The sequence below is a fragment of the Mus caroli genome, unplaced genomic scaffold, assembly GCF_978045245.1.
Source record: "Mus caroli unplaced genomic scaffold, Mus_caroli_1 scaffold_2, whole genome shotgun sequence".
Taxonomy (NCBI): Eukaryota; Metazoa; Chordata; class Mammalia; order Rodentia; family Muridae; genus Mus; species Mus caroli.
The window spans coordinates 36084832-36112263 of NW_028227257.1; the positions used below are offsets into that span (position 1 = coordinate 36084832).

The following is a 27432-nucleotide window of genomic DNA, read 5'->3' on the forward strand; positions in this document are numbered from 1 at the left end:
TTTTAGTTTATTGGGCATGGTTGTTTCCTCTGCATGTATGACTGTGTGGTAGTGTTGGATCCCCTGGAACTGGAGTTATAGGCAGTTGTGAGTTGCCATGTGTGTGCTGGGAATTGAACCTGGGTCCTTTGGAAGCATGGTCAGTGAGTGTTCTTAACCACTGAGCCGTCTCTCCAGCCCCTAAACCAGTGTCTTTTAATTCTATTTAGTGAAACTGTCCTATGGCCTGTGGATATGCTCTCCTAACATGTCTCTAGACCCAGCTAATTCATTCATTCATGATTGCTTTAGCACATACATATATGATGATGATGATGATGATGATGATGAAGGTGAAGATGAAGCTCTGTTCCTTCCGATTGCTGACCAGCATGCAGTCCCTTCTGTTGACTTAGAAGTGCATTTGGAGTTTAGTGGGGCCAAGTAATTTGGCCCCATTCAATGATATTGTCTGGAAATGTTCAAAACCAGCCATGCTATCATTCTCTAAGATGAACGTCAGTACTCAGGAACAGTAGCTACTTCAGTAAGTACACAGGGCGAAGGCTACAGCTCACTCCAGACTGATGCATCTCAGGAGCAGCAAGCAAATCTTTGTTGTTTATACCCCTAACGTTGGGGTATTCTAACCACAGCATAAAACAGCTTACATGCCAATATAAATTATTGTTCTTGTCTGCTGACTCAAAGCAACTTGGGAGGAAGATTATAGCCTGTAATATGTCTTATTTCTTGACAGGAGGGACATCACCTTGCTCAGTTATTAACTGAGTTAGATGGATATATCACCACATTGGCTTATTAGTAGATAGTCTGAAAAATACTTGCTGCACCATATTATATGGGAACGATGCTGTCCTTCTCCTTTGGTATATTTCTGGGATATATTTATTTCCAATGGGATTATTCTGTGCTGTAGAGAGAATTGGTATCGATTCTTTACACTAGTGTGATGGGATAATATATCTAAATCCTTGTCATGGTCCGAGTGAGCCATTCCACCCCACTTCATCCATTTGTATGTACGTATGCCCTTCTGTGTGTGCACAGAGGGAGGCCAGAGCTCAACTCCAGCTGTCTTTCTCTCTTAGTCTATACGGTATTCTCTGAGACAGAGTCTCTCATTGAACTTCAGCTCAAGTAATTTGGCCCCATTCAATGATATTGTCTGGTTCAGTAAGCTGGCTGGCTGGAGAGCACCCTACATCTGCTTGCTTGTCTCCCAGCTCCAGAATTGGGGTTACATAGACTTGTGACACCAAATTCTCCTTCCACCTGAAGGAGATGGGTGCAGGGATGAGGGGGACTTCAGGTACTCAGGCTTAGCAGAGAGTATTTTACTGAGTCATCTCTTCAGACTCCCGTGTAACTCCCCACTTGGGCTGTCTGTGAGCCTGTAATTTGACTGAGCAACAGGATGTGAGTGGACTCACTGCCGAGGGAAACCTGGATGAACCTGTTTGGCAGGGCTTCTGACATTGCTAACTCAGAAGGACAAGACCTATGGTGCTGTCTCAGCCGATCAAAAGACCTGCAGCTAGAAGAACTGTTCAGCCGGGCTGGGGACCCAGAGAGTGGTGATAAATACGTGTTATTTCTCGACTCTTAGTTTGGGGTCGTTTGTTCTGTAGCAACAACTGACTAACACGTGATGTCAAAGGCCATGGATGATTTACCGTACCTGTTACATGTGGGTTTTGCTCTCTGGGAAGTTGGAAATCAATTCATCACTAGCAGTGTGTGGGAAACCTTCAAAATACTCACATCATGCTCTCCTCCACTTGGCCATGAAAACCTAAATGTCTTAGGAGAGAGAGGGAATGATGGAGGAAGGAGGGAAGGGAGAGAGAGAGAGGGAGAGGGAGAGGGAGAGGGAGAGAGAGAGAGAGAGAATATGACCATGTCACCACACATACAGATCATACATTGCTTTGTTCCAGACTGAATCCTTTATTATATAGGCTTCTTGGAGTGATAATAAACTAAACAAAGATCTCGGTGATTTTCCCTATTTTTAGTAACTTTAATTTGTAGCATAATTATGTGTAATCCATATGGTTGGTAATATATGGTGTTGCTAAGCCTTAATTTATAAGAGGCCAGTCCTTTTGATAATGGTTTTTTAAACTGTGGGTGATACACATGTACTGCTAAGTATGTGGTTATAGAAATGTGAAATGTGTGCACGTATATGCTGCGGTAAGAGGAGAGCATTTAGTGTCTTCCTCACTGCCTTCTGCCTTACTGCCTTGACAAAGGGTCTCTTATTGAACTGAAGGTTTGCTGTTTCTCCATCACTGTGTCTCCCTCTCCATTGCTGAGTTATAGGCATATTTAGCCATGTCCAGCGTTTCCTGGGTGCCGAGGATTTGAACACAGGTTCTTGTGATTGTACAGCAGGCATGCTTACCTACTGAGTTATCTCTCCAGACTTTGATAATGATCTTTAAATAAATATTTTAATATGATAAATATTTATATCCTGGAATAATCTCATCAAATAGTTCAATATTTTCAACATTAATTTTACTTTTGAATTTTTCAAAGCCTATCACATTGAGTGAATGTAAATATTTCAAAGCTTGTTTTTAACTCCAACTGCTATTTCCATAATAAAGTGAAGCATAATGAGAATATTTACTTGAGAACTGGATAGTTTATTAAGTCCTTAGACTGTAAGGATTTCTGTTAAGTTTGAAGCATCTAACCTCACCTCCTTGGTGAGAGAGCAACGGTGTAGCTCAGTATCACCAGTCTTCTTAAGTCGCTGTACAAGTTGTCAAGCCCTCACAAATACACCCAAACAAACAGTCATAAGAAATTACTAGGAGGGCAGCTCAACACTTACAAGCTAGATCATTTTATCTGCATGCATAGTTAGGAAGCCCTTGCCGAGACAGCCTCAGCAACATGGTATTATTGTAACCCCTTTAAAAGCCTGAAATCAACAACAAACAAAACCCGGTGTTAAGTAAATTCATAATGAAAATTGGAAGGGACAGGAGAAAGTGCCAGGCCTTCTGCTGCAGAACTTTAGTAAGCTGGCCTTGGGTGGCATACACAGAGCCAGTCAAAAGAGCATCGTGCTTCTCTTGTCCCCCTGACCCTCCGTGCTGTCACACAGCAACAGGCCTCCACAATGGCGGAACAAAGAGGTCCTCGCCCGATGCCCCTTCCACCCGGGAGCTGTATGGGCGGCTTAATCCCGGCACACAAAGCGGCCGAGGCTCTCCATTGTTGGGCGCCCGCCCCGAGGGCACATCTGCTGATGGGCTCTGGAACGTCCCAGCCGGGCGGACCGGGTTATTTAGCAGGCGCGGCCCAGGCTGCGGCCTTCCGGGAGCCATGTACCGCCGCAGCTACGTCTTCCAGGCCCGCCAGGAGCGCTACGAGCGCGCCCAGCCCGCGGGCCCTGCCGCCCAGCCCGGGGGAACCGCGCCCGGCCTGGCAGCGCTGCAGGCACTGGGCGAGCGCGTGGCCGCCCAGGTCCAGCGGGCCCGCGCGCTCCAGCAGCGCCACGCCGGCCTGCGGCGGCAGCTCGACGCCTTCCAGCGCCTGGGCGAGCAGCCCGGGCCCGAGGACGCGCTCGCCCGCCACGTCGAGGCCAATCTGCAGCGCGCCCGGGACCTGGCAGCCGAGCACGCGCGGCTCGAGAGGCAGGAGGCCGAGGCGCAGCGCGCGCTCGACGAGTTCCGCAGCAAGTAAGAGGCACGGTTAGGGAGACTGAGGCACCGCAGGCAATGTGGTGGGAGGTGTGGGGCAAGTGCAGACTGTCCGCGGAGAGAGGGGCGTCGGGATGCACGGGATGCACGGGATGCACGGGTCCTGCAGATGTCCAACTTTCAGGTCCATGGCACTTTCGGGTTCCGGCTTCATTTACTTTTCCTATGTTTTGGGATGATAGATAGAATGGACCGTACAGGTTTTAAATGCATAGTTCGAGTTTTTGGTGTTTAACTTGAGCCAACACCCAAATATGCGAGGTGGTTTGCACCACCCCAGAGCTGCAGCCTCCCAGTTCCCAGTTGCACCCCGGTTCTATAATTTCAGAATATGCACTCTCACATGACCGATTTTGACTCCATACTTTTTTTTCAATTTAATTTTCATACAGGTACATATTGTATGCACCTTAACCGCATTCTTCCCTGGATCCTTACCTTCCCTTTTCTCATTTCTCCTCCTTCCCACTTATCTCCCTTTTCCCCAATTTCTTTTCTTGTGTGTGTGTGTGTGTGTGTGTGTGTGTATGACTTTATGTGACTATATACAGTCTAGGAACTACACATTGGAGAAAACATGTATTTGCTTTCTGAAACTGGATCAGTTGGCTTTAATGTTAATCTCCAGTTGCATCCATTATCCTGGGAACAACATAATTTTCTTTTTTATGGCTGAAAAATTTACATATATATATCAACTGTCTGTCTTGTCTGTTTTTTGTTTGTTTGTTTGTTTGTTTGTTTTTTGAGACAGAGTTTCTCTGTATAGACCTGGCTGTCCTGGAACTCAACTTGTAGACCAGGCTGGCCTCGAACTCAGAAATCTGCCTGCTTCTGCCTCCCGAGTGCTGGGATTAAAGGCATGCGCCACCATGCCCAGCCATCTGTCTGTCTTTATCACATTTTCTTTATCCATTCCTTTGTCGTTGGATACCTATGCTGGTTTTGTTACTTAGCTTTCATGACAAGAGTTATGGTAATCATTGGTGCAGAACCAGGCTTTTGAGAAGTCCTAATGTCATATAACCTTCATAGCCAAATCCTACCAGATCGTTTACAGAGAGACCAAGGCTCAGAGTGGGAAGGGATCTGGGGCAGATCACTCACTTAACGTATGCCTGTGCTGGACATGACATCCAAATCCACACATGCCAAGTCTAATTGTCTTCATGGTGTTGTGGGTGACATTTGGGGACTATGTTTGAATGAGTGAATGTGTAAATTTTAAAGCTTGTTTGTCAAGTCCAACTGCTATTTCCATAATAAACGTTAAAATGAAGCATAATGCGAATTTATTGGCAAGCTGGATAGTTTATTAAGTCCATCAATCTTTCTGTTCCTGGTTTTGAGCCATAGGAACCCATTTGCAAGAAGGGACCTGAAACTCCATCTCTCATGGGGATATAAGCCTTGCAGGAGCCAGTGGGGAGCAGGGCTTGAACAGAGACTTGTCCTGGCTGTACATTGTGCCCAAAGCAGTCTTGGAAAATCCATTACTGGATTCCTGTAGAGTGTGGGCAGAGATAGGCTCTCCTTCAGATGAAGCTGATGTGCCAGCATGCACAGGAAAGTGTACATAGCTGTAGCCTACCTAGCCTTGGCCTTGGTACTATAGTTTAGCATGACTTTGGCTCCCCCCAACCCCAAACAAGGTTTCTTTTTATGTAACTTTGGCTGTGCTGGAACTCACTCTGTAGGCTTGGCTAGCCTTGAACTCACAGAGATTTGCCTGTCTCTGCCTCTGCCTCTGGAGTGCTGGGATTAAAGGCTTGCACCAGCATGGTCATACTGCCTAGCATGACCTTAGATTTTTTTGTGATCATTCTGCCAAGAGCTGGGATTAGAGATGTGTTCAAAATTTGGTGTTGTGATCAAATCTAGGGCTTTGTGCACTCTGGGCAAGTTTTCTACTACTGAGCTGCACCCTTAGTTTCTCCTTCTGGATTTTGTAGGCTATGGAATGCTACAAGAAACTGCTTATTCCATTTGGGTGGGTCAGTAGCCCTCCTTCTTTTGGTGGGGGTGGTAAAGTGCACACAATGTGAAAATACCATCACAGTCATTTGGCATATACTGTTAGGTGGTATTAAAAACATTCACAGTATCGGGCAGCTCAGATACCAAAGCAGCTTGATGGATTGATTGATAGGTTGTCCTGGGTCCCCAGATAGCTGTCATCTGTTGTCATTTGGATGAACATGACTCCTGTGAGACCTCACTGGTGAACAACTATGTTGAGATTTCCTGGTTGTTGAAGTTTGATCTTTTGACATTATTGTAATATTAAATACTGGCCCCCAAGGCCTGGTTGCTCCCAGAAATGAGGAAATCCACATGTACATTATGACCTTGCTCCTTAACTTAAAACTATTGTTAAATAAAGTTGCCAACAGCTAATAGCTGGGCATATAATATATTAAAGGTCACATGTGTCTTTTATCTGGGAGTTGAATAATCAAAGGTGGGGTAGAAGCCCCTGATTGAGTTGTATGGCCACCACGGAACAGTTCTTCACACTCCGTGGTTGATTTAATACCTCCTTGGATTATTTACTACCATTTCCCCAAGGAGGAGTTTTAATACTTTGTGTTAGTGGGATTTGAAAATCTTTACACACACACACACACACACACACCCCACTCCACATTCATCATTCATGGACACACACACACATCACTCCACACTCATCCTTATTCATGGACACATACACACAAACACACACACATACAAACACACACACACACATCACTCCACACTCATCCTTATTCATGGACACATACACACACACACACACACACACATACATACACACACCACTCCACATTCATCCTCATTCATGGACACACACACACACTAACTGACTTGCATGACAAATTTGTTTTTTCCTTTTCAAGGTGAGCTGGTGTGTAGCCAGAGGCAGGTGAGAGTCATTAGGTAAAGGGAAAGTGGGAGCCTCGAGGCCCACAGCCTGTTCGACATGCTCTCCATCTGGGACGTGGGTAATTTCACAGCCGTGTTTTCAGTGCTGATAGCAAAGACTAAATCAAACAGTAAACAACAAGAACTATAAAAACTAGGAAAAGCACCAAAATACAATAATGAATATAATCAATTATCCAAATGGCCGGAAACAAAACAATAATTTACATAAACAACTAGATAATGGAAAATAAAGTATTTTTTACTTTATGAACTCACTGATATGAATATGGGAATTCTTACCATGAATTTTATATAATGAAATCACTTCTCTTTACTATATGTGGATGGGTCTTCCTAGCATGAAAATTACCCATGAGACAATGTTGCTGTGCTCATTACCAAACATGTTGTTAAGCTGCAGAGAGTCCTAGATGGTTCTAGTGAGAAAAGGCCGTGAGAAAATTAGATTTTTGTTAGCAATGTTATTCTCAAAGATAATTACCTATTGACAAAACAAGTTCTGGCTCTATTAGAGCCACACAAAGAGGAATGACTGCAAATGACCTCTTGGTGTGAAATGTAAAACAAGTTTAGGGATGCTCACCCTACAGCAAGCTGCTCAGCCCTTTAAGTCTGAGAGCACAGAGGAACTTGTAACTGGCAGGCAGTGTTGCTTGGGTTTGGTTGTCCTTCCAGCCCTTTAAGTCTGAGAACACAGAGGTTACACATAGCACCTTCCATGGCTGGCAGTACTTCACTCTGACTCATGGGCCAAGATGAACTGGCCACAGAAAGTTGTGCTGTGTGGGTTGGGCTCGGTGTTAATTAGAATTGGTTTCTGCTGTGAGTGACAGAAGCACCAGAGTGACATGGGCCCACTCTGTGTCCCTGAGGATGGATAGAGACAGAGATCAATGAGATGTCTGTAAGGATGGGATGCCCTGGGCCTCCCGATAGGATGCTGAAGCCACAGAGTTGCTATAGAGAGGATTTTCTCCAGAAGCTAAACACAGTATGACCTGTAACACAGCCTTTCTTTCTCAGCATCCATTGGAAATACTTGAAGTCTGGCTCTGGAAAAGGATAGCTTGCATCCATGCTCACAAAAGCACCATTCACAATAACTAAAATGTCTAAGCAAATGTAGTGTATACATAAAATAGACTATCATTCAGCTTTAAAAAGGAAAGAAGGAGCAGCCCTGAGCCTCTGACAAAGGCCATTGGTCAGAGAAATCCTCTAGCTTGGATAACTAATGCACATGCTAGCTGCCCACGGTGCTAGCTTGCTTGACAACACACTTGGTGCTGTCAAGGATGCCCATCATCCTTCCTACTCCCTGCTCAAGGCTCCTTGAGGTCCTTTCTCAAATAAGCTACCTACCTGGCTTCGGAAAGATTCCAAACTAAGAGAGATGGGAGAAAGACTCAGGTCCTCATGGTGGAGCAGTAACCACTTTAGCACTGGACCGGATCCCATATCCCTCGCCCCTGAGCAAGGTTCTCCACTCGGTTCCCCATCTCTACCACCAAGGTAGCCATACTCGCATTCTTTGGATGTGAGGTTGAATGATATAATACAGAAATATTGACATGTTGCAGTGTGAAGGAGCACCTCAGATGAGGAAATCTGTCATTTGTTACAGACTGAACAGGGCAGCCTTCCTGTCTCCATCCCATGTTTGGGTTACAGCTATGCTGAGATATAATGCCCTCATCCTCAGGTGCTGGGTGGGAAGCAGCCAAGGTGGTCCAGAATGGAAGGAAAACTTCTATGTCATTTATATTTTCTCATCATTTGCATTTTCTATGTGCTTGATGGTATGAAAATTATTGGGAAGCAGTGGGCTAGGAAGTGCGGAATTAGCTCTTTCTTTAAGATTATAATTGCCTCCTTAAAGGAAAGGGCACGGTGTTATCTGAGATTGAACTTTACGTTGGGAATGTGATCTGTAACCGTGAAAGTCTCGAAGCTGTCTAACTTGCCTGTGTGTCCGATTCACAGATACGAAAATGAGTGTGAATGTCAGTTGGTGCTAAAGGGAATGCTGGAACGGCTTAACAAGGTGAGCAGACCACAGCCTTGGATTTAAGGAGCTTCCTTCCAGCTACTGAATGTCTTGCTACCATTTTCTTCCTTGACTTCTTAATGTCCGTGAGTCTTTGTGAGTGAACTGACACACGAAAACACCTTATGATGCATTGTACTCGGTCTCATGAGAGAACCATAGACCATGAAGCTGATATGGTATGCTAGGTATGTTGACCCTGTTTTCCATAATATAATGAAATACCCAAGGATGGGAAACTTGTAACAAAGAGAGAGTTCTCTACCTCGCAGTTTTGAAGTTGCTAGTACAAACACATGTCACTGGATCTGGTGAAGGAGGTCCCTGACTTAGAGCTATTGTGGGAACATGTGAAGTGAGCTTGCATGGCAAAATAGGAAGCCACAGTTGGGGCAGGGGATGGAAGGCCCTCTCACCATGCCCCATCCTTTGAAGGTCCTATTATCTCTTAATACCCCTGCCCTGAAGACCAAGCTCCTGACACATGAACCATAGTTCTGGACTCAAAATATGATAGCATTACAGCAAACAGCCCACTGCTATTTTATCCAGATAGATGGATCATGAATGACAGTGTTTATTGTGTAAATTGACACCTTTATTCTCTTGGCTAATAGTCTTGAGGTTGCTTTTCTGAAGCAAAGGGCTCAAGGAAGAGGGGAAGAACCATCCGTTTCCCTTGAAGCTCCCTCTTTTTGAAGCACAAAAACAGCCACAGGGGAGGTGCCAGGGATCCTGGAACATTCCAGAAATGGTTGTATGAAGTTGTTCCTAGGGAGGGCAGTTTCCTTTTTCTAATTGTACATTGTCAGCCGGATTGGGTTTTCTGTGGAGTTGGGAGAGTTCTGCTATGAGTAGCAGAGTCTGTTGTGGACAAAAGGGTTGGACAGACACAGACATGTCTAAAAACTACAAGAGCCATCTTTCCTGGTCATGCCAGAGCTCACGCATTGGGGTGGAAGGAGTCATGCGATGCTGTTGTTGGCTAGCCCTCCAACTCTCCCCTGCTCACATCCTCATCCTCCTTGCTGCTAAGACACTGAATTTGTCCTGTTTGTTCATTTTGTCAACTTGACACAAACTAGAGTCATCTGAGAAGAGGGAATGTCAGTTGAGAGAATGCTCACACCAGAGTGCCTGTAGGCAAGTCTGTAGGACATTTCTTCACCAATGATTGATTGGTATGAGAAGCCTTGGACTCGTGGTCCTGGATGGTATAAGAAAGCAGGCTGATCAAGGCATGAGGAACAAGCTATCAAGCGGCACTCTTCCACGGCCTCTCTTCAGTTCCGGCCTCCAAGTTCCTGCTTTGAGTCCTTGCCCTGACTTTATTCAGTGACAGAGTGTGACCTGAGGGGTGTAAGCTGCCACACATCCTTTCATGTCCAGGTTACCTTTGCTCATGGTGTTACCACAGCAGTAGAAGTCCTAACTTAGACAGAACTCTTCCCCGCTGAGTGCAGATTTGTCTTACAATTCTCCCCATATACCTACCCGGCAGCCGCTTTAGACGGTAGGGGTTACCGTCTAAAGCAGTGCACAGTCTTCATCTGTGGTGATGAGCAGAGCATCTGATGTGACAGTTACCAGCTTCCCTCCCCCCTAACTGTGACATGCATGACCTGATGGAATAGGAGCGGATTCCAGCTGGTTCTAGCTGGTGCATGGAGGAGTATAGTTCTTCATGGTTGTGAATTGACTTTTTCTTTTATTTTTAGATTTATTCGTTTCATCTGTGTGGGTGTTTTGTTCTCATGTGTGTCTATGCGACATGTGTGTGGCCTGGTGCTTGCAGAGGTTAGAAGAGGGAACTGGAGCTAGTGCACTGGAGTTATGGATGGTTATGAGTTGCTTTGTGGGTGCTGGGACCCGAACCCAGGTCCTTTGCAAGAGCAACAAGTGTTCTTAACTGCCCAGCCATCTCTCCAGCTCCCATTATCATTTTTTTTCCTAAAGAAGTTTTACTTATGTGTATATATGTATGTGACTGTGTGAGAATATGCCGCGTGTCTGCAGGTACCCATGGAGATCAGAAAGGGCATCCGGTCCCCTGGAGATGGAGTTAGAGGTGGTTATGAACCACCTGACATGGGTGCTGGGAGCTGAACGTGGGCCCCCTGGAAGAACAGCGTGGGCTTTTTAGCTGCTTAGTTATCTCTCCAGCCTCCTGAATTATGAATTTTTATGGTTGCTTTTTATTTCAAGCATATTACATTTTAAAAGTTCATTTCAAATAAACCTAAGGAAAAAAAAACCCTGAATCAACCTAAAGAAAACCCAGAGTGGACAGTAACTGCACTTGGGTTAAGTGAAGCCATGTAAACACTGGATTGGGAAGGTCCTTGGGTCAGCTTGTGGGAGTGCCAGATCAGCCTCTGGTTATTGATGGGGCAGATGTCACTCTCAGAAAGAAATCAGCCCAGCTTCTTCCTCCAGTGACAAACTCCCTTGAGCTTAAGCAGCTGCTGAACCCTGCATCCCGTGCATGGTAGGCACAGGCCGGAGTATTTTGTATTTGTGGCTCATTCTCAACTTCCTAATGACTATCAGAGAAACAGTCCCTCAGAAGCCAGACACAAAGTCATGTGCTGCAGGTGAGAGGCAGATCTTGATAGTGGATCCTTATCCTGGGACACCTGACCCGGTTAGCACATGTGCAGGGAACAAGGAGGCTTCCTGCGCCTCTTGCTGTGGGAACGTGACTCACTCAGCCCAGAAGCATGGGTGTGCACACTCCAGGAAGTGAACCTTACTCATTGAGGGTCAGCAGTGTGTGAATAAGTTCCCCAGTTGTTCCTTCCTCCGAGGAGAGAGTTCCACAAGTCTCCAGGGTTTCTAGGCGGATTGAGCTTTGTTCACAATGGTGATCTGTCTGCCTGGCTAGCTCTCTGTATCCCATTGTTCTCTGTCTGTGGATGGGTGTCATCAGCTGAGAAGGAGGTTGGAAGAGTGGAATTCTCACCCTGTTGGTCAGAAAAGTGATTTCATGTGTTATTTACATTTGTTGTTGTTGTGTGTTTGTATGTGGGCGCATGTGCCATTGCATGTGATCAGAGGACACCTTCAGGGGGTCTGTTCTCTCCCTCTACCACAGGATCTTGGGAGCTGAACCCACGTTCTCAGCCTTGGCAGCAAGTATCTTAACTGCTCAGCCATCTTGCCAGGCTTGGGTCAAAGATTTTGCTGCACAAGTCTGGAGATATTTGCTTAGTCAGACCGACTCTTTGCCTCTCCCGTTAGTCTCAGGGCCATTTCCTGGAATGTCACTTGCAGGACGATTTCACCCTTGGGTGTGGCTGTGGAAAGACTTTGATTCAGCCTTTGATTCTTTGTTCACACTCCTGTCATACGTTCACATTGCTCATGCAATTGGACTTCCGGACCAGAACATTTTTGGCTCTCAACAGCACATACATTAGAGCAGGTCACTCTTTGTTACCCGCTTTGAAGGGAAATTAAACCCTCAACATAACACTTAAAACAGTGTGGCCAGAGTTAGTCACATGCTCAGCCTTTGATGGAGCAAGAACCGCAGATGGCTTTTAAATAAACATTGAGGCTTGTACAGCTTCTATAATTCATTGCCACACAAGTGTACTTAGAAGATTACCAGCTACCAATGATTCCCAAGTTTGCTTATCGGTTGAGAGGGCTCTAAGAAGTGGACTTTGAAGCCTTACTCTCCCCCTTTTCTTTAAATTGAACAGTTTAAATTGATTCGACTTCTAGGTACACGGCTTTACTTAAAAACAATGAAAAACATTCAAAGGCTGGCTCACACCGTGCAGTTTACTGGCCTCTGACGTTGCCTGTGGGAAAGAGCAGGAGGCACTGAGGTCCAGGGCAGTAATGATGGAAAATGAATCGACCACTGTCTGGGTTACCAGCTTCTACCAGCTTCTACCAAGAATTCCTCACTCTGGGGGGCGGGGAGCGGGGCTGGGAAGGGAGGTGGCTAGGAGGAGGCTGGAGGGTGGAGAGGCCTTCTGGAAAGGAAGGTGGAGGAAGAGCAGAAAACAGAAATGAGGCCAAGGAGAGGAGCCTCAGCTCACCCAGAGCCTCCTCCAGACAGACACAGAGAGCAACTTGTAACATTTTTGGGGAAGATTTTTTTTTTTGATCTCCGGAGTTGAAGGAAAAGTGTTTATAAATTAAATCCTAGCTTTAATCAGTGGCTTTAATGAACTTGGTTCTCCATTTCTTAGCAGCTGGGGTTTGAAGTTGTCAAGGGTGCCTTGAATTTTAATTGTCTCTCTGGTTCCTTTCTCAAAAATGGCTTGGTAGGAAAGTGCTTTCGTAGCATGCGCAAAACCTTGGTTTCCATCCCCAGCACAGTGCGGGTGGAGCTGTAAATATCCCGGGTCATGGGGAACTTCACTGTGTCCTCAGCACCTGGAGTGGGTATTGGAATCCCCACGAGCTTTTGCATGTATGGCTGGCTCTCTCATGGTGTCATCTGTTTTGTGAACGTCTGCCTTGTTTTGAGCTCACACAGTATCAGGGTTGGATTATTTTCTCAAATTAGACAGTTGACACAGGCAGTCAGTTCTGAAAACTCTAGATGCCTCTGTTGCTGCAGCGTTTGAAAATTCAGCTGACAGCATCTCAGGCATAATGAAAACACAAGCGTCTACACATTTCTGTGCTCTGGCACAAATAAAAGAACACGCTTCCAAAATAAATTCTCATCATATCAGCAGCTGCGCAGTGCAGACCTGCTGGATCTCCTCTGGGATTTTCCGGGCAGTTTGGAGCATGATTGTCTTTCAAGCAAGACGTGTGCTTACAGAAGCACCTGATTATCCTACTGTAAAGACAAGCATTGCATTTTTATTATCGTGACAGGCGGCTTTGAAATATTGCTTTGTGGGAGCCAGTGCTGGCCCTGGCGTTAATCCCCAGGGGTAGGTGTGGAAGGATGGTAGGTGTCTGTCTGGTAGGAGGAGCTCTCCATTCAGCATCCCAGAAAAGCTCAAGTCCTGTACCATCTGTTAGTTTCCCTTAATGAATGGAGGGACCCACTGCTCCCTCCAAAAGACTTTAGGCTTGAAATGTACTTGCCAGAGCCATACATTCGATGGATTTGGTTGGAGGACCATGAAGGGACTAGAACTGCTGGACTGATGGGCTGTCTGTGTTCTTTTATGATCTGCAGGAAGATGATCCAGTGTGCTTAGCATGTGTAAGGTTCATCTTAAAAGGAAAAAAATAAACGAAGCACCTTTGCTTTGATCTTATACAGTGACTTCCATGGTACACTTTACTTGAAGGACGGTATGGCTGGCTTTAAAAAACTCGTGAGCAGACCAATGTTCTCCAAGGTCTCTCCCATCTATAAGATTCCGAGTGTTTGATTTCTCTTAGCAATAATGCAAGGGACAAGGGGTGCGTGGAATTTCATTTCTAATTCTTCAGTAATTGCGGGTCAAATATAGGTTCATTTTTGGTTAAAAAACGGAGCATCAATAAGAGTAACTTATACTTAGCCCATCCTAACCCTATAGGGCTTAAAAGGGACCGAGGCAAAGTAGAAAACATCCGAGAAATTGGCTTTGTGTCTTTTTCTGACACTCCACATCTGTCCCAGATAACTCCAGCTCCAGGGTGGTGAGCCCCTACCCATCAAAGGGCTATTCCTGAAGGAGGTGAGGCATACATACATTCAAAGTATTTGTTCTGACACAGACCCCAAAATCCCATGGGGGCATGAGTAGACTCCCTGCAGCTCTGACTCTCCAGTGTCACAGGTGTGAAGACAGCAGTGTCTAGGAAGGCCACTTGAGGCAGGTCCCACTGTAGAGTCAGAATCTCTGTATCCTGCCTGTCAGCATCAGATATCAGGAATCTTCCTACATCTATGGTCTTTTAATAAGAACATTTAGGGAATCCAGTGACATTCCAGAGAATGCATTCCAAGAGCTCTGCTGGGCTAACAGTCAAAGTGTCTCAATAACCCCTGGCCATCCACTTATCTTGGTTATTCTAACTCTCTCATTGGAGAGTAGTGTCTCTTAAATAGTTTGACCTAACCTGTATCTACTTTTATTAATAAAAAGCCATTACTAGCATTCATCATGAAAAGTTCTTAAGAGGTCAGTACAAAACCATTTGGCAAATGTCTCAGGTATTGGCAGGTGTGCCTAGGCAGATTCCTGACAGATCTACGTCACACCATACATACTGAAGCATTTAAGTCAATTTCAGATATGAGCACAACCTTTAAAACTATTTTATCATTATTGTTATTATTATTGTATGTATATATAAGTGTGTGTGTGTGTGATGTAATGTGGGGGAGGGGTGGGGTTACATGCTGTGGTGTTTGTGTGTGTGTGTGTTTGTGTGAAGGTCAGAGGACAACTTTGTGGAGTCATTTCTCTCCCTCCACCTTCATATAGGTTTGGTCTTGAAATTCAAGGTAGTGATGGCAAGATACAAAACAAACATAGATGTATGTAAGTCTAAAGGCTATTTGGAATGTGAGTATGTCTATACTCTTGGCCTTTTCTTGATAAGGTTTCTGAAACCTTGCACTGTGGATGTTTAGGCTGTAATAGTCTTTGTTGTGTGAGTGTGGTGTGGTGTGGTGGACTGTTGTGTACTGTAGGAGACTTACAGCAGTCTTCTTCACCCTGCATTTAAGTCCTGACAATAATTGTACCTCTGGACATTGCCAAATGTCCCTTTGAGTTCAAAATCACCGCATAATGAGAAGTACTGTTCTCAACCAGGTTTACTGAGTAGCCTACTGCTTTATTTAGAACTCAGCATGTAGGGCTGGCAAGATGGCTCCGTGGGGAAAAGCGCTTGCTGTGCACGGCTGATGACCTGCTCAGGATCCCAGGAACCCATGGTGGACGGAGAGACTCAGCTCCTGAGCGTTGTCTTCTGACTTCCATCCATGCAAGATGGTTCACATGTACACACACACACACACACACACACACACACACACACACACTCACACACACACACACTCATACACACACACTCACACACACACACAAATACACACACACACACACACACTCATACACACACTCACACACACATTCACACACACACTCACACACACATTCACACACACTCTCACACACACACACACTCATACACACACACACTCACACACACTCACACACACACTCATACACACATACACACACACACTCATACACACACACTCACACACACTCATACACACACTCATACACACACTCACACACACACTCACACACACATTCACACACACACACTCATACACACACACAAACACACTCATACACACAACACACAAACACACTCATACACACACACAGAGTATAGAAGAGAGAGAGAGAGAGATCTAGACCCACTGAACAAGAATCCCTTATCAAGTCCCCACCTCGGCCCCGTGCCCTGTGTTTCTACACTGGTTCACTTTACACCTAAGTGCTCATTGTGACCCTAGCATGGCTTTTTTTGTTTGTCTGTCTGTTTCAGGAAGCGGATGAAGCCTTATTGCGTAACCTGCACCTTCAGTTGGAGGCACAGTTTCTGCAGGCAGATATCAGTGTGGCCAAGGACAGGTACAAGAAGGTAACCAGCACGTGTGGGAAGCCCTTGCTCTTACAAAACCCAGCATGGGTTGGGTTGGACAGGAGACTGCTAGAGTGAGCAATGTGTGACTACAGACCCTGAACTGGCATGAGCTGGCCACTGGACAGCACTTACCCAGCCAGAGGTGCCTAGAGAACATCAGCAGACAATGGCAGGATATGCTGGGAATTGCGATGTTAGGTTTTAGTGTCGTAATTTACAAAATTATTTTGGCAGCTCCATCCCTATTAAGCAGTCTACTGTTTTATCTCAGAAAAATAAAGAGAAGGGAGAATATGTGTGTGTGCTTGTTTTACAGTTCTTAGCTCTGCCTTAGAGGCAACCAGATAACACTTTCTTTTAGGAACCTCTTTTATTTGTTTATTTATTATTTATACTAATTATTTTATTTATTTACATTCTAAATGTTTTCCCCCTTCTTGGTCCCCCCTCCATGAGTTCTTCATCCCCCTTCTCTGGGGCATCACGTTTCTACAGGATTTAGCACATCCTTTCCCACTGAGGCCAGACGGGGCAGTCCTCTGCTACATATGTGGGTGCCGGGGTAGGGGGGGGTGGTGGCATGGGCCAGCCCATGTAGGCTCTTTGGTTGATGGCTTAGTCTCTGGGAGCCCTGGGGGGTCTGAGTTAGTTGATACTGTTGTTCTTCCTATGGGGTTGTAATCCCCTTCAGCTAAGAGCCTCCTCCTTCAGAGTATCCTAACCTTTCCACTCCTTACACGCCTCTGGCAGGTGTGATGCTGGAGGCCTTGGCACACTGGACAATCACATCCTAGCATTGTGTAATTGTGAGAGAGCAGCCTGGCCTCTCTGGGCTGCTTCCTATCTTTAAAATGTGAGTGGTATCCTCTTTGGTGCTGCTCTGGGTTAACCATGGGTTAACAGAGAGGGGAGGCAGTGGTCTTAGGCTCTGGTCTTCTCTAACTGCCCATATGGTAACCTCAACCTTAGGTCTGTTGTGTCTTGACTTACCAGCAGGAATCTGGACACAGGAATGGGAAAAGCAGAGGTTTTCAACCTTCCTAGTGCTGCAACCCTTTAATACAGTTCCTCCTGTTGTTGTGACCCCCCACCCCCAACCACAGAATTATTTTTGTTGCTACTTAATAACTATAATTTTGCTACTGTTATAAATTGTAGTGTTTTCCCACAGTCTTAGGTGACCCCTCTGAAAGGGTCATATTACTCCAAAGGGGTCGGGACCCTCAGGTTGAGAATCTCTGGGATAAAGGGAATAAAGTTATTTACAGCTGACCAGAATTCGTTCCCTATCTTCCTTGTTATTTTGGAAAAGAGAGGAAACCAAAGCCAGGAAGTGTCCTGCATAGAGTTAGTTAGCTGCAAGTCTCTAGGGCTGTGAGGACCCTGTTCCTGGGGTGAATGGGGGAGTTTCTTATTTGTCCTGAGGCTCTCTCTGCTCTCACCCAGGCTAGAATTTCTTGGGGAAGCTTTCATTCTGTGGAGTCCTCTTTGGGGTCCTTGTTTCATTGATACAGTATCTGTGTCTTTTTGCCAAGGAGCTTACTGTAGCAGTGGAAAGCTACACTCACATAGGAAATAGAGGGGAACTTCTCTACCCCTGGAGCAGCCTTGTTCAGTGGCTGATGGGCGTCTGCGTGTAAACCCCCTGGGCTCCTCTTGTCTGGGTAGCAGGACTTGGCGGAGGTCCTCAGCAGTCTGATCTTTGTGCCCACGGGAGTGCAACTGATGGCACGTCCTGCTTAGCCAGTGTCCTTTCCCTGCCTCTTCTCTGTCCTGTTAGTCACAAGGCCCCGAGCCATTGCCCAACTCAGCTGTGTCCACACCCAGATCTTTCTCTGGGGAAACTCAGACTAAGACAACTTGGTAATTTAGAGACAGCTTGGAGCTGGGCAAGGACCCAGCTAGCCTGGTGTTCCCTCCCACCCTCCCCACCTCCCTGTGTGTACCCTGCACTCTGACTGTAGTACCCTCTCCCTGGCAGTCTTCCCGGCCTCTCACCAGGCCCTTGCCTGCTTCCTCCTCCACACCTTCCAGCTTCCTTATATTTATCTTATCGGATCCCGAGAGCAGTGTCTGGAGCCAGCCTGAAGTAGGCAGGCACTTAGAACAATGGTGGGAAGCTCCCATTCGTTATCTGTTGGGTCCCAGCCTGATGAGGAAGGGCTCGAGTCAGCCCCTAGGAACAGAGCCTGAGATAGTGGTCCTTGTTCCACAGTTACATCAGTGGAGGACTGTGGGGGATAGCGTGAGAGAGGGGAGCACTGGTCTCACCTGAAGGCCAATCTTTTTCACTCATGGGGTGGGGCCCTCGAAGTTTCCTGGACAACTTGACCAATGATTAGTCAAGGCTGTTTTCTGTAGAGAGTCGTGTTATCAGTCATTGCTCAGAGCTAGGAAAGGTGCAGTGTCTGTTTAAGGTCACCAGGCCTCCCTGTAGATGGCTAGCCCTGTCTCATAAAAGGACCTTTAGTCTAGGAGACTTTGAAGCTTACCTGAGAAGACACTCATATCCACTAAGTCATCCAGTGTAGGCGTGACTGGCTAAAGTTGCCCTCTCACTGAAGCACTGCCCTGTACTGTCACAGTCCTTTGTAGCTTCCAGGCCTTGTTCGGTCCCCTTTCTTCTCACCTGTTATCCAGGGTGCTGTGAGGCCAGGGGCAGTGTGTGAAGGCACCTGAAGGGAAATGGCAAAATAAGCTGAGCCCAATGGTTCTCCTGCCCCGTTGCTTCTGCAAATGTGCAATGCCCACTCCAGTATGACATCCGTGGAGGCTGCAGCTTATCCCTCTGTCCTTCCGAGTGTGGCCACAGCTGTGGGCCAGTGTGTGCAGGCACTCACTCCTGGGCTCACATAGGGAAGGGGGTGAGATTCCAGCAGCTCAACTTCTAATGAAAATGCTTTCCCTCTGCAACAGAATCTTCTGGAGATTCAGACCTACATCACCATCCTGCAGCAGATCGTACAGACTGCTCCTCAAGTGTCCCTGGTTACTGGGGTGAGGGAGGTAAGTACTGGAGCCCCAGCTGCAGGGAACGCTATCCAGTCCTGCAGGGAGGGGCTGTACTCTGAGTCTTCACTCCCATTCCTGTGGAGGAGTTGACCTTCTCAGAGGTCCAGGGACAAGCACTGGGTCTGACTGCTGGAACTACCACAAGTTAACTCCTGCCTACTTCTAAGTGCTATTCAAGTGTGAGGTTTGTTCTTTGTTCAAACTGTAAACGCTGATAGATTTCAGGGGACATAAGCTATGTCCCGTAAATACCTTAGGTATTTTCTTCTAGGAAATGTGGTCTGCCAAATGAAGTGGTTTTCAAAATGCTTTGCTGTATGGCCTCTTTTCTATTGCCCATAGCTTGCCATTCTATGACACAGTCATAGTATGGGCAAGCTATAAAAAGGGTCGTGTTGGCTTACAGTTCCAGAGATTCAGGGTCAAGGGGCTTCATCTAGGTGCAGTGTTCCTGCTGGTAATGTCTTACAGAGTCTGTCTGTTTGTCTGTCTATGTCTGTGTCCTTTGATTTTTCTCTTCTCATAAAGTTAGCAGGATTCACCAAGGGAACTGGGCCCTGATGACCTTCAACCCTAATTACTTTCTATCGGCCTCTTTATAGTCCTGACCAACCTCCCCTCTTTTTTCTTTCGAGTCAGTCTTGCTCTGTAACCCAGGCTGGCTTGGAGCTTTTTACTCATCCTGGCTTGGGCTCCTGAGTGTTGGGATTGTAGACATGGCTTCTACGTCCCCAATGCTTCACAAATAGGGACTTGAATCCAGCAGAAATGTGCAGAGGCTACGAATGGTGTTTCTGCTGTACCCGGCTGTGGTTGCAGTCCCTTTAGCTCTGAGAGAGCTCCTGCTTTATATTCCTGACAGAGCTTGCTGCCTCACCCTTCGTTCTTGGTTCCTGTTTGGTTTCTCTGCTCGGTGTGTAGTGAGTCTGGTTGTGGTTGAATTTGCATCCTCCAGTAGCTAATGATGCTAGGTATCGTTGTCTGATTTAGCTGCTCTTAATCAATCTTCTTTGTCAATGTCTCTGTTCTCCTCTTTTGCCTGTTTCTTAAAGTTGGGATGGACCTAAGCCTGTCTGATTTGCTATAATACAGTGCCATAGACTGAATAATTTATAAAGTACAGAAATTAGTTTCACACAGTCAGGAGTTTGGGAAGTCCAAAATCAACGAACTAGCTTCTGGTTTGGGACTGTCTTGGGCTGCCTTTCTTGGAAGGTGGGAAGGAAAAAAATGGGTAAATTCTCATCCTCACACGTCAGAAGAACCGAAAAGGAGAAGCCCCTCCCACGGGCTTCTTCATAGAGGCACCAATCCATTCCCAAGGACAAGAACCTTCAACTAGGCCCCATTCTCAACTCTGCTGTGTTGGGGATTCATCTGCGAGGCATCCCCACAGTAGCAGACTGATTGCTTTCTTCTTCTCTTTAGCATTTTGGTCATGAAGTTGAAACTTGAAGACATTTCATTTTCAAAGGCCAGCTCTGTTCATGACTATGGGTCTCTGGCAGGCGTGAGAGATGTAAAATCCTTTTCTCAGTCTAAAACCCCCATTTAGATGATGGCTGCTGCACGTGTGAACTTATAACAGCCCTCATTACCTGCGTCGGGTCTGCACAAAGCTGTGCTGGTCAACATATTTATGCATGGGGTGGGGTCATGGGGGGTCTAGCCTTCCCCTAAGAGCTATTGGCTATTGATGGCAGGGGTGGGTGATACTTGTTGTCTTGGTGTCCATCTGTGCACAGGGAAGATGAAGGCATAGATTTAGAAAGCTTCCTGTCTTGTTTGTTGTGAATCTCAGCTCCAGAGTTCTGCACACTGCTTAGTTTGCGAAGGTTTCTTACATCGACTCTCAGATGTTTTGTTTCTGGAAATTTGTGGAAGTCACCTTTGCACAAATGAACAGTTAGCGTTTGAATGTGAAATGTCTCTTACAGGTCATGTGTTTGAATGCTTAGTCCCTAGTTGGCGGCTTACTTTTGGGAGGCTATGGCACCTCTAGCGGTAGAGCCTAGCTGGGGGAAGTGAACCAGGCCTTAAACGTTTCAGACTGTGGTCAGTTGGCCTCTTGTTGTGAGCCTGTGGCAGTGTGGCACATCATGGCAGGAGCAGAACAAGAAAGATAAAGGGGGTTTGGGACCCAGAATCCCCTTCAAGGGTATAACACCCCTGCTTGTTCCCACTAGTGTAGGGTTATGGGTTCTGTGTCTGCTCTGCCACAGGGCATGGCCGCTGGAGAGGCAGGACTCGGGAGATCAACTGCGCTTAGCGCACTCTGTCGCTGGGTAGGTGTTGGGCTGTAGGGAAGCCCCAGGACACTGCTCTGGGTGAAGGGAAGCATAGTCTGAGGCAGGGACAGCTGGAGCTGCCTCGGGGTCCCCGGGCCTGCCACAAGGCTGGGGCCGTCTGGTTTTCAGGCTCTTTGGCAGCCAGGCATTGCTGGAAGATGAGGGAGGGCTGAGAATGGAGTGGGGGCCCACAGGCTAGGTCTAGCCCAGGGAAAAGGGGGACGCTCAGGCTGGTCCCAAGGGAGAGTCCTTGGCTTGATGGGTGGCAGTCTTAGGCCGGGCTTGGTCATCGAGGCTAGGAGCACAGAGCAACCTTCTACGGGAGATTAGACGCTGGCTCTATAGGCCAAAGCCTTCTCTTTGGCTCCCCATGGTGGATCCCGACGAAAAGAGACAGACCATTTTTTTTAAGGTATTTATTGTCATAAATAAAAAATGGATGAGTAAAACCATACTCTACTTCTCGTTAAACACCTTTTGCAGGGAGGAGTGTCTGGGAAGGAAAGTGAATTGGCTAAGCCCTCCAGTCCTCTAGGTACCTTATTAAAATGGAGATCTGTCTTGAACCCATGTGACCATAGGCCACGTCCTCTATAAGTAGAGGGGCTTGGGGCATTGCCCTTACATGACCTAGGGCCACAAATCTATTAGGAGCTATGACAAGTGACAGGGGCCTGGTGTCCAGTAACTGGTGAAATACCTACCTTCCCTTCAGGGTCTCTGGGGTTTCAAGCCTTATCTCAACCGGGGACCAAGCTACCTTTCACGGTCCCACACACTAGGACCCCCCCTTCTAAAGGCTTTGCCCTCTTTCCACAATTCTATATGATAATGACCAAGCCTTCAACACAGGAACCCTGGAGATCTACACTATAGCAGTTCCTTGTGAGGTGTTGGTGGACAGGGGCTGCCTTCTGTATGTGGCTTGAACATGTAGAGCACTTGGTATAGACTCAGGTTTGGGTGTCTAGGGTTTTGAGGCAGTGTCCTCTGTGTTGCAGGTAGGGCTCCTGAACAGTTAGCCTTTAAGAATCACTGGTATTTTTGAATAGGTGGAGAGGCAAGTCATGACAGATTGTGGACAGGCTGGAAGGGGATTTCCTTCTGGACTGCCCCACTGATCATCAGTGTCTCAGCTTCATCAGGCCTCTTCTGGCCTTTCACCTTTTGGGGCTAGATGGTTTCTGCCTGGCACTGTGGCATAGCTGATGGCTCAGAGCACAAAATGATTTTCATCTTTATAGGCACAGAACCCTTAGCCAAATGAGCATCTGCATTCCACAGTGGTCTTTTCACAAAAGGGAAAACGGAGGTTTTGAAAGTCAAATGTCTGTCTGGCTAGCCAGTCTGTGGCACAAATAGGTCTATGCTTGGCTCTCTTGCTCTTTGTTGTCTGAGCTTTTCCTCTTGAGCAGTTAATGGTTCAGACAGTGGCCACCGTGGGCCTGTTTGGGCCAGCTTGGGCAGTTGGAACAGGACCCCTTAGCTTATTGCTCAGAGCTCTGGAGACTGGAAGTCCAAGATCAAGGTGCTAGCAGAATTGGTACCTGTTGCAGGTTCTTCCTCACTGTGTGCCTTGTGGTGGTGGTTGGGGGACGGGGGTAGGTCCCCGTTACCTCTTCGTTTTCTCATTAGCACTAAGTCCTAACGGAGCTCCGTTTTCATGACCCTAATCACCTTCCATAGGTTTCCACTCACCAATGCCTTAGCAGATCGGGGATTGGCACATGAACTTGGGGGGATACAAAGAAGGGTTCTTACTCCTTCATTGTCTCCTTTATCTTTGCACTTCTGCTTTGTCTGAATCTCAGTCTGGCCTCCTCATGCAGGAAAAGCTGTTCACAGAACGGGAAGTGGCCGCCCTGCAGAACCAGCTGGAGGAGGGCCGAGAGGCAGTCACCCACCTGCAGGCACAGAAAGCCGAGCTGCAGGCCCAGGTATGAGCCATCTTCAGCATATCTTATTGAACCGATACATGAAGGCAGAGGTGTCCAGTTCTGTGATGTACAGACTCAGCACACCCGTGTGCCCTGCACCACAGCATTCTGAGCAGGGGAGCAAACACCTTGCTTTGCCCTGGGCTGAGATTTCCCGGGATGTGTCTTTTAGCAATCTGCTAAGAAGAGTTCTGGGACATAGGATGACAGGGATGGAGACAGGGACACGTGGACACCCAGCCTCATGGTGGCACTCCTCTTGTCTCCATTGAGTCACATCTTTAACCCATCTCATCATGGATCGCTTTGCCTTTGTCAAGCCTGTTAACACTTAGAAAACACACACACACACACACACACACACACACACACACACATCCCAGGGTTTTAATCACACACACACACACACACACACACACACACACACACACACACACACCCCAGGGTTTTAACCACATATTCACTCAAATCTGGGCATCCCTGTTTTTCCTCTTCCTGTGGTCTCTCCTTTGGAATTGTCTGGGAAGAGTACCTGCAAGGAGGCAGGAGGTTGGCTTGTACCAGTGTTCGCCTCTCATGAGATGTCTGCTAGTGTGAGGCTCACAGTTCTGTTTCCTTTTAAGTTGTGGGTTTCATGGTTCACAGCCCTGACTGCTTCACACGCTCTCATTTCCATGCAGATGGACACAGAGACGTTGAATGTCGGGTTTAAATGCTGCCCTTCCTACAGCTGGATAACCACACATCCCAAACCAATCAATTGGCATTTAGTAGTCAGGTACCCTCAAGGAACAAACGAGAAAAAGATCTAAAATTCTGACTGTAAAACCCAGGGCATCTGGGTTGCCATGACACTCAGGGCCTACTGTTCAGAGCCCAGAGCATCAGGAAAAACTTAACTGGATTCTCATTTAATCACCATCTCTGACATCCTGTTTTCCATCCCCACTGGGCCCCTCACAAAGCTCACTGTGCAGCAGTCCCAGAAGACACTGCCAGGCAACAAGGAATAGTGGTTGCCCCCTGAGTAAAAGACCACAGGAGAGAAATTGAGTCAGGACCTAAAAATGCCTTCTTCCCAGGACATAACCATGGCTCAGGGACTAGATACTTCTCGGTGACTGTGGTTTCTTTTGAGGACTGAAAGGGGTTGAGGGAGGGAGGGAAGTGGAGAAGGGAGAGCTGGAGAAATGTTTATGTAGAGAATGTGGTGTGTGTCTCTGTGTGTGTAATATGTATATAGTGTATATGGTGTATATGGTATGTGTGTATATAGGGTCTGTTGGTAGTGTGTGAGTATATGAGGTGATGTGAGTGTATTTGCTGTGTATGTATGTAGAGTATATTGTAAAGTGTGTATGGTATGCATATTGCATGCATGTGTAATGTGAAGGGTGCGTGGGGTGTGCATGTGTGCATCTATGTGTATATACGTGTGTATATGTGGGGTGTGTAATGTCAGGTGTATGTGTGGCATGTGATGTTCATATGAAGTATGATTTATTTATCTATCTATGTCGGGCATATGTGCATGCATGTGGGATGTGTGTATTGTGTAAGTGTTTTACATGTGACTGAGGAAGTGGGTGTAGGCCCAGTCCCGGTTCCCGAGACTGTGGTTTTCTTTTTTTTTTTTTTTTTTAAAGATTTATTTATTTATTATATGTAAGTACACTGTAGCTGTCTTCAGACACTCCAGAAGAGGGCATCAGATCTCATTACAGATGGTTGTGAGCCACCATGTGGTTGCTGGGATTTGAACTCTGGACCTTCGGAAGAGCAGTCAAGTGCTCTTACCCACTGAGCCATCTCACCAGCCCCGAGACTGTGGTTTTCAAATTGTTCATTGAAATTCATTTAGTGTAAAATGAATTCAGTAGAATTAACTGGTACTAAAAAGGAAGAAAGCAGGCTGGAGAGATGGCTCAGGGGTTAAGAGCACTGGCTGCTCTTCCAGAGGTCCTGAGTTCAATTCCCAGCAACCACATGGTGGCTCACAACCATTGGTAGTGGGATCTGATGCCCTCTTCTGGTGTGTCTGAAGATAGTGATAGTGTGTTCATATACGTACAGTAAATACATAAGTGTTTATAAAAAAGAAGACGAAAGCAACACTATGGCGCTGGGAATAAGAAGTAACAGAATGCATGGCAGTGAGAAGTATACAAAGTTTATCCTGGAAAACTTTTGTCTTAAATGTATCTGTGTATTTTTCACTACACATGTATTTGCTCAAATGCACACGTATGATGTGGCCTATGGTGTGAACTATGTCACTTCCTGTGGTCTGGGTGACAAAGTTGAAAACCACAGCCCTAGATACTAAAAAGATCAAGGCCCTAGCCTCACACGGAAAATTCTAGTTCTGGGTGGGGCGGGGTTGGGGGGAGAATGTTTGTCTTTCTTTGTGTGCACACATATTTTTGAGGGCTCTAAAACCATGATATGTATAGGAAGTGTGTGATCTATCGATGTAGGGTACATGTGCCTGCATGTGGGATGTGTGTATTGTGCGTGTGTGGTGCATGGGACTGAGGAAGCAGGTGCAGGCCTGTCATGGTCCTGGAAACCCATGTTTTTCAAACTCTTAGTTATAGTTCATTGGATGGGAAATAACAGGCTTGGTCTGGTTTCCGAGTACATGAGGTACAGAAACCTCATGAGGGTCAGGTCCTGTTCTCAGCCTCTGACACTACTGAGACTTAGCAGTTTATCTCTGTGTCTAAGGTAGGGTCTCACTTTCTCCTCTAGGTCCCCTTCCCTGTCTCTAGATTTTATTAGTCCGGTGAAGTTTGTGGATCCTTTCTCATAAAATGTTGAAGGCAAAAAAATTATTCGAAGCAAGCCAATTCTATAAAGATAGTTGTCACCAGTTACCAAATCCCTCCATACGTTATCCAGTGTCCGTGACGCGAGGGGTCATGTCTGGATGAATCTGCGGCAAGCTGAAGTAGCCTGAGGTGCACATGGCTTTTATATGGCCCGTTTATCTATTACACACCCCAACCAAACAACACAGCACCCTGTCCTGTCGAGTGTAGGGTGTGTCCTGGCTGACACAGTCATGGCTTGCTGCCACACCACTGCTGTGCAGGAGGGCAAAATGCAAACAGGAAGCATGGCCTCTACAGAAAGCACAGTGCTTCCACACTGTGGTCAAGTGGACCAGTGCACGTCCATGATGCTCTGCAGGGCGTGGATAGTTGTTTGTCAGTATCCAAGGGGGATTAGTCTTCACAGCCCCACAGGTACTGAAATTCACACTTGCTCAAGACTCCGAAGTGCTTAGTGTTTGTATGTGAACTATGAAGTTCTCCCGTAGGCTTGAACTCAACCCTAACAACTTATAACACCCAGGACAGTGTGAGTGGGTATAAGTAGTTTTATTTTTTATTATTTAGGAAATGATGACAAACATTGTTATATGTGTGTGTGTTTATATACACATACACATACACATATATATATATATATATTTTTTTTTTTTCAGCAGAGGCATAATTGGTTGAGTGGGACTCTTAGGATCCAGAGAGGTGACTGTTCAGTAAAAAAATACAGCTACTGGTCTAATGAACCTCAGGTGTGCCACCTTCACGGGTTGTCACAGCCCATGTATGTGACGTGGCTCCTGCGTATTTTCTCATTTTCACACTGTTCTGTAAGTCAGGGAGTGGGGCAAGCGGGTTGGTCTCTCTGTTCTGGGTCTCCCAGGGTGGCATAAAGTGTGTGTGTGTGTGTGGTCCACCTGGGCCCCTGATGGAGGATCTTATGGGAGAACTTGCTCTCAGTGTCGTATGTGTGCTTGGTACAAGTCAATTCTGACAGGCTATAGTGGGGAGGACCCTGTTTAGTCATAGAGGTTGTGCATTCCTTGGCCCAAGGCTGTTCCACGCCAGCGCTGTCTG

At 46.5% G+C, this 27432-nt stretch overlaps 1 protein-coding gene across 1 annotated transcript in view; it reads left to right on the plus strand.

Moving 5' to 3' along the window:
* Positions 1-3345: 3345 nt before the first annotated feature.
* Positions 3346-27432, plus strand: part of Bfsp1 (beaded filament structural protein 1) — a 35294-nt gene continuing 11207 nt past the window's right edge. The window contains exons 1-5 of the mRNA XM_021156425.2: positions 3346-3701; positions 8649-8709; positions 16192-16287; positions 19207-19296; positions 23420-23527. Coding sequence (XP_021012084.1) covers positions 3346-3701; positions 8649-8709; positions 16192-16287; positions 19207-19296; positions 23420-23527 — 711 coding nt within the window. The remainder of the gene's footprint in view (positions 3702-8648; positions 8710-16191; positions 16288-19206; positions 19297-23419; positions 23528-27432) is intronic.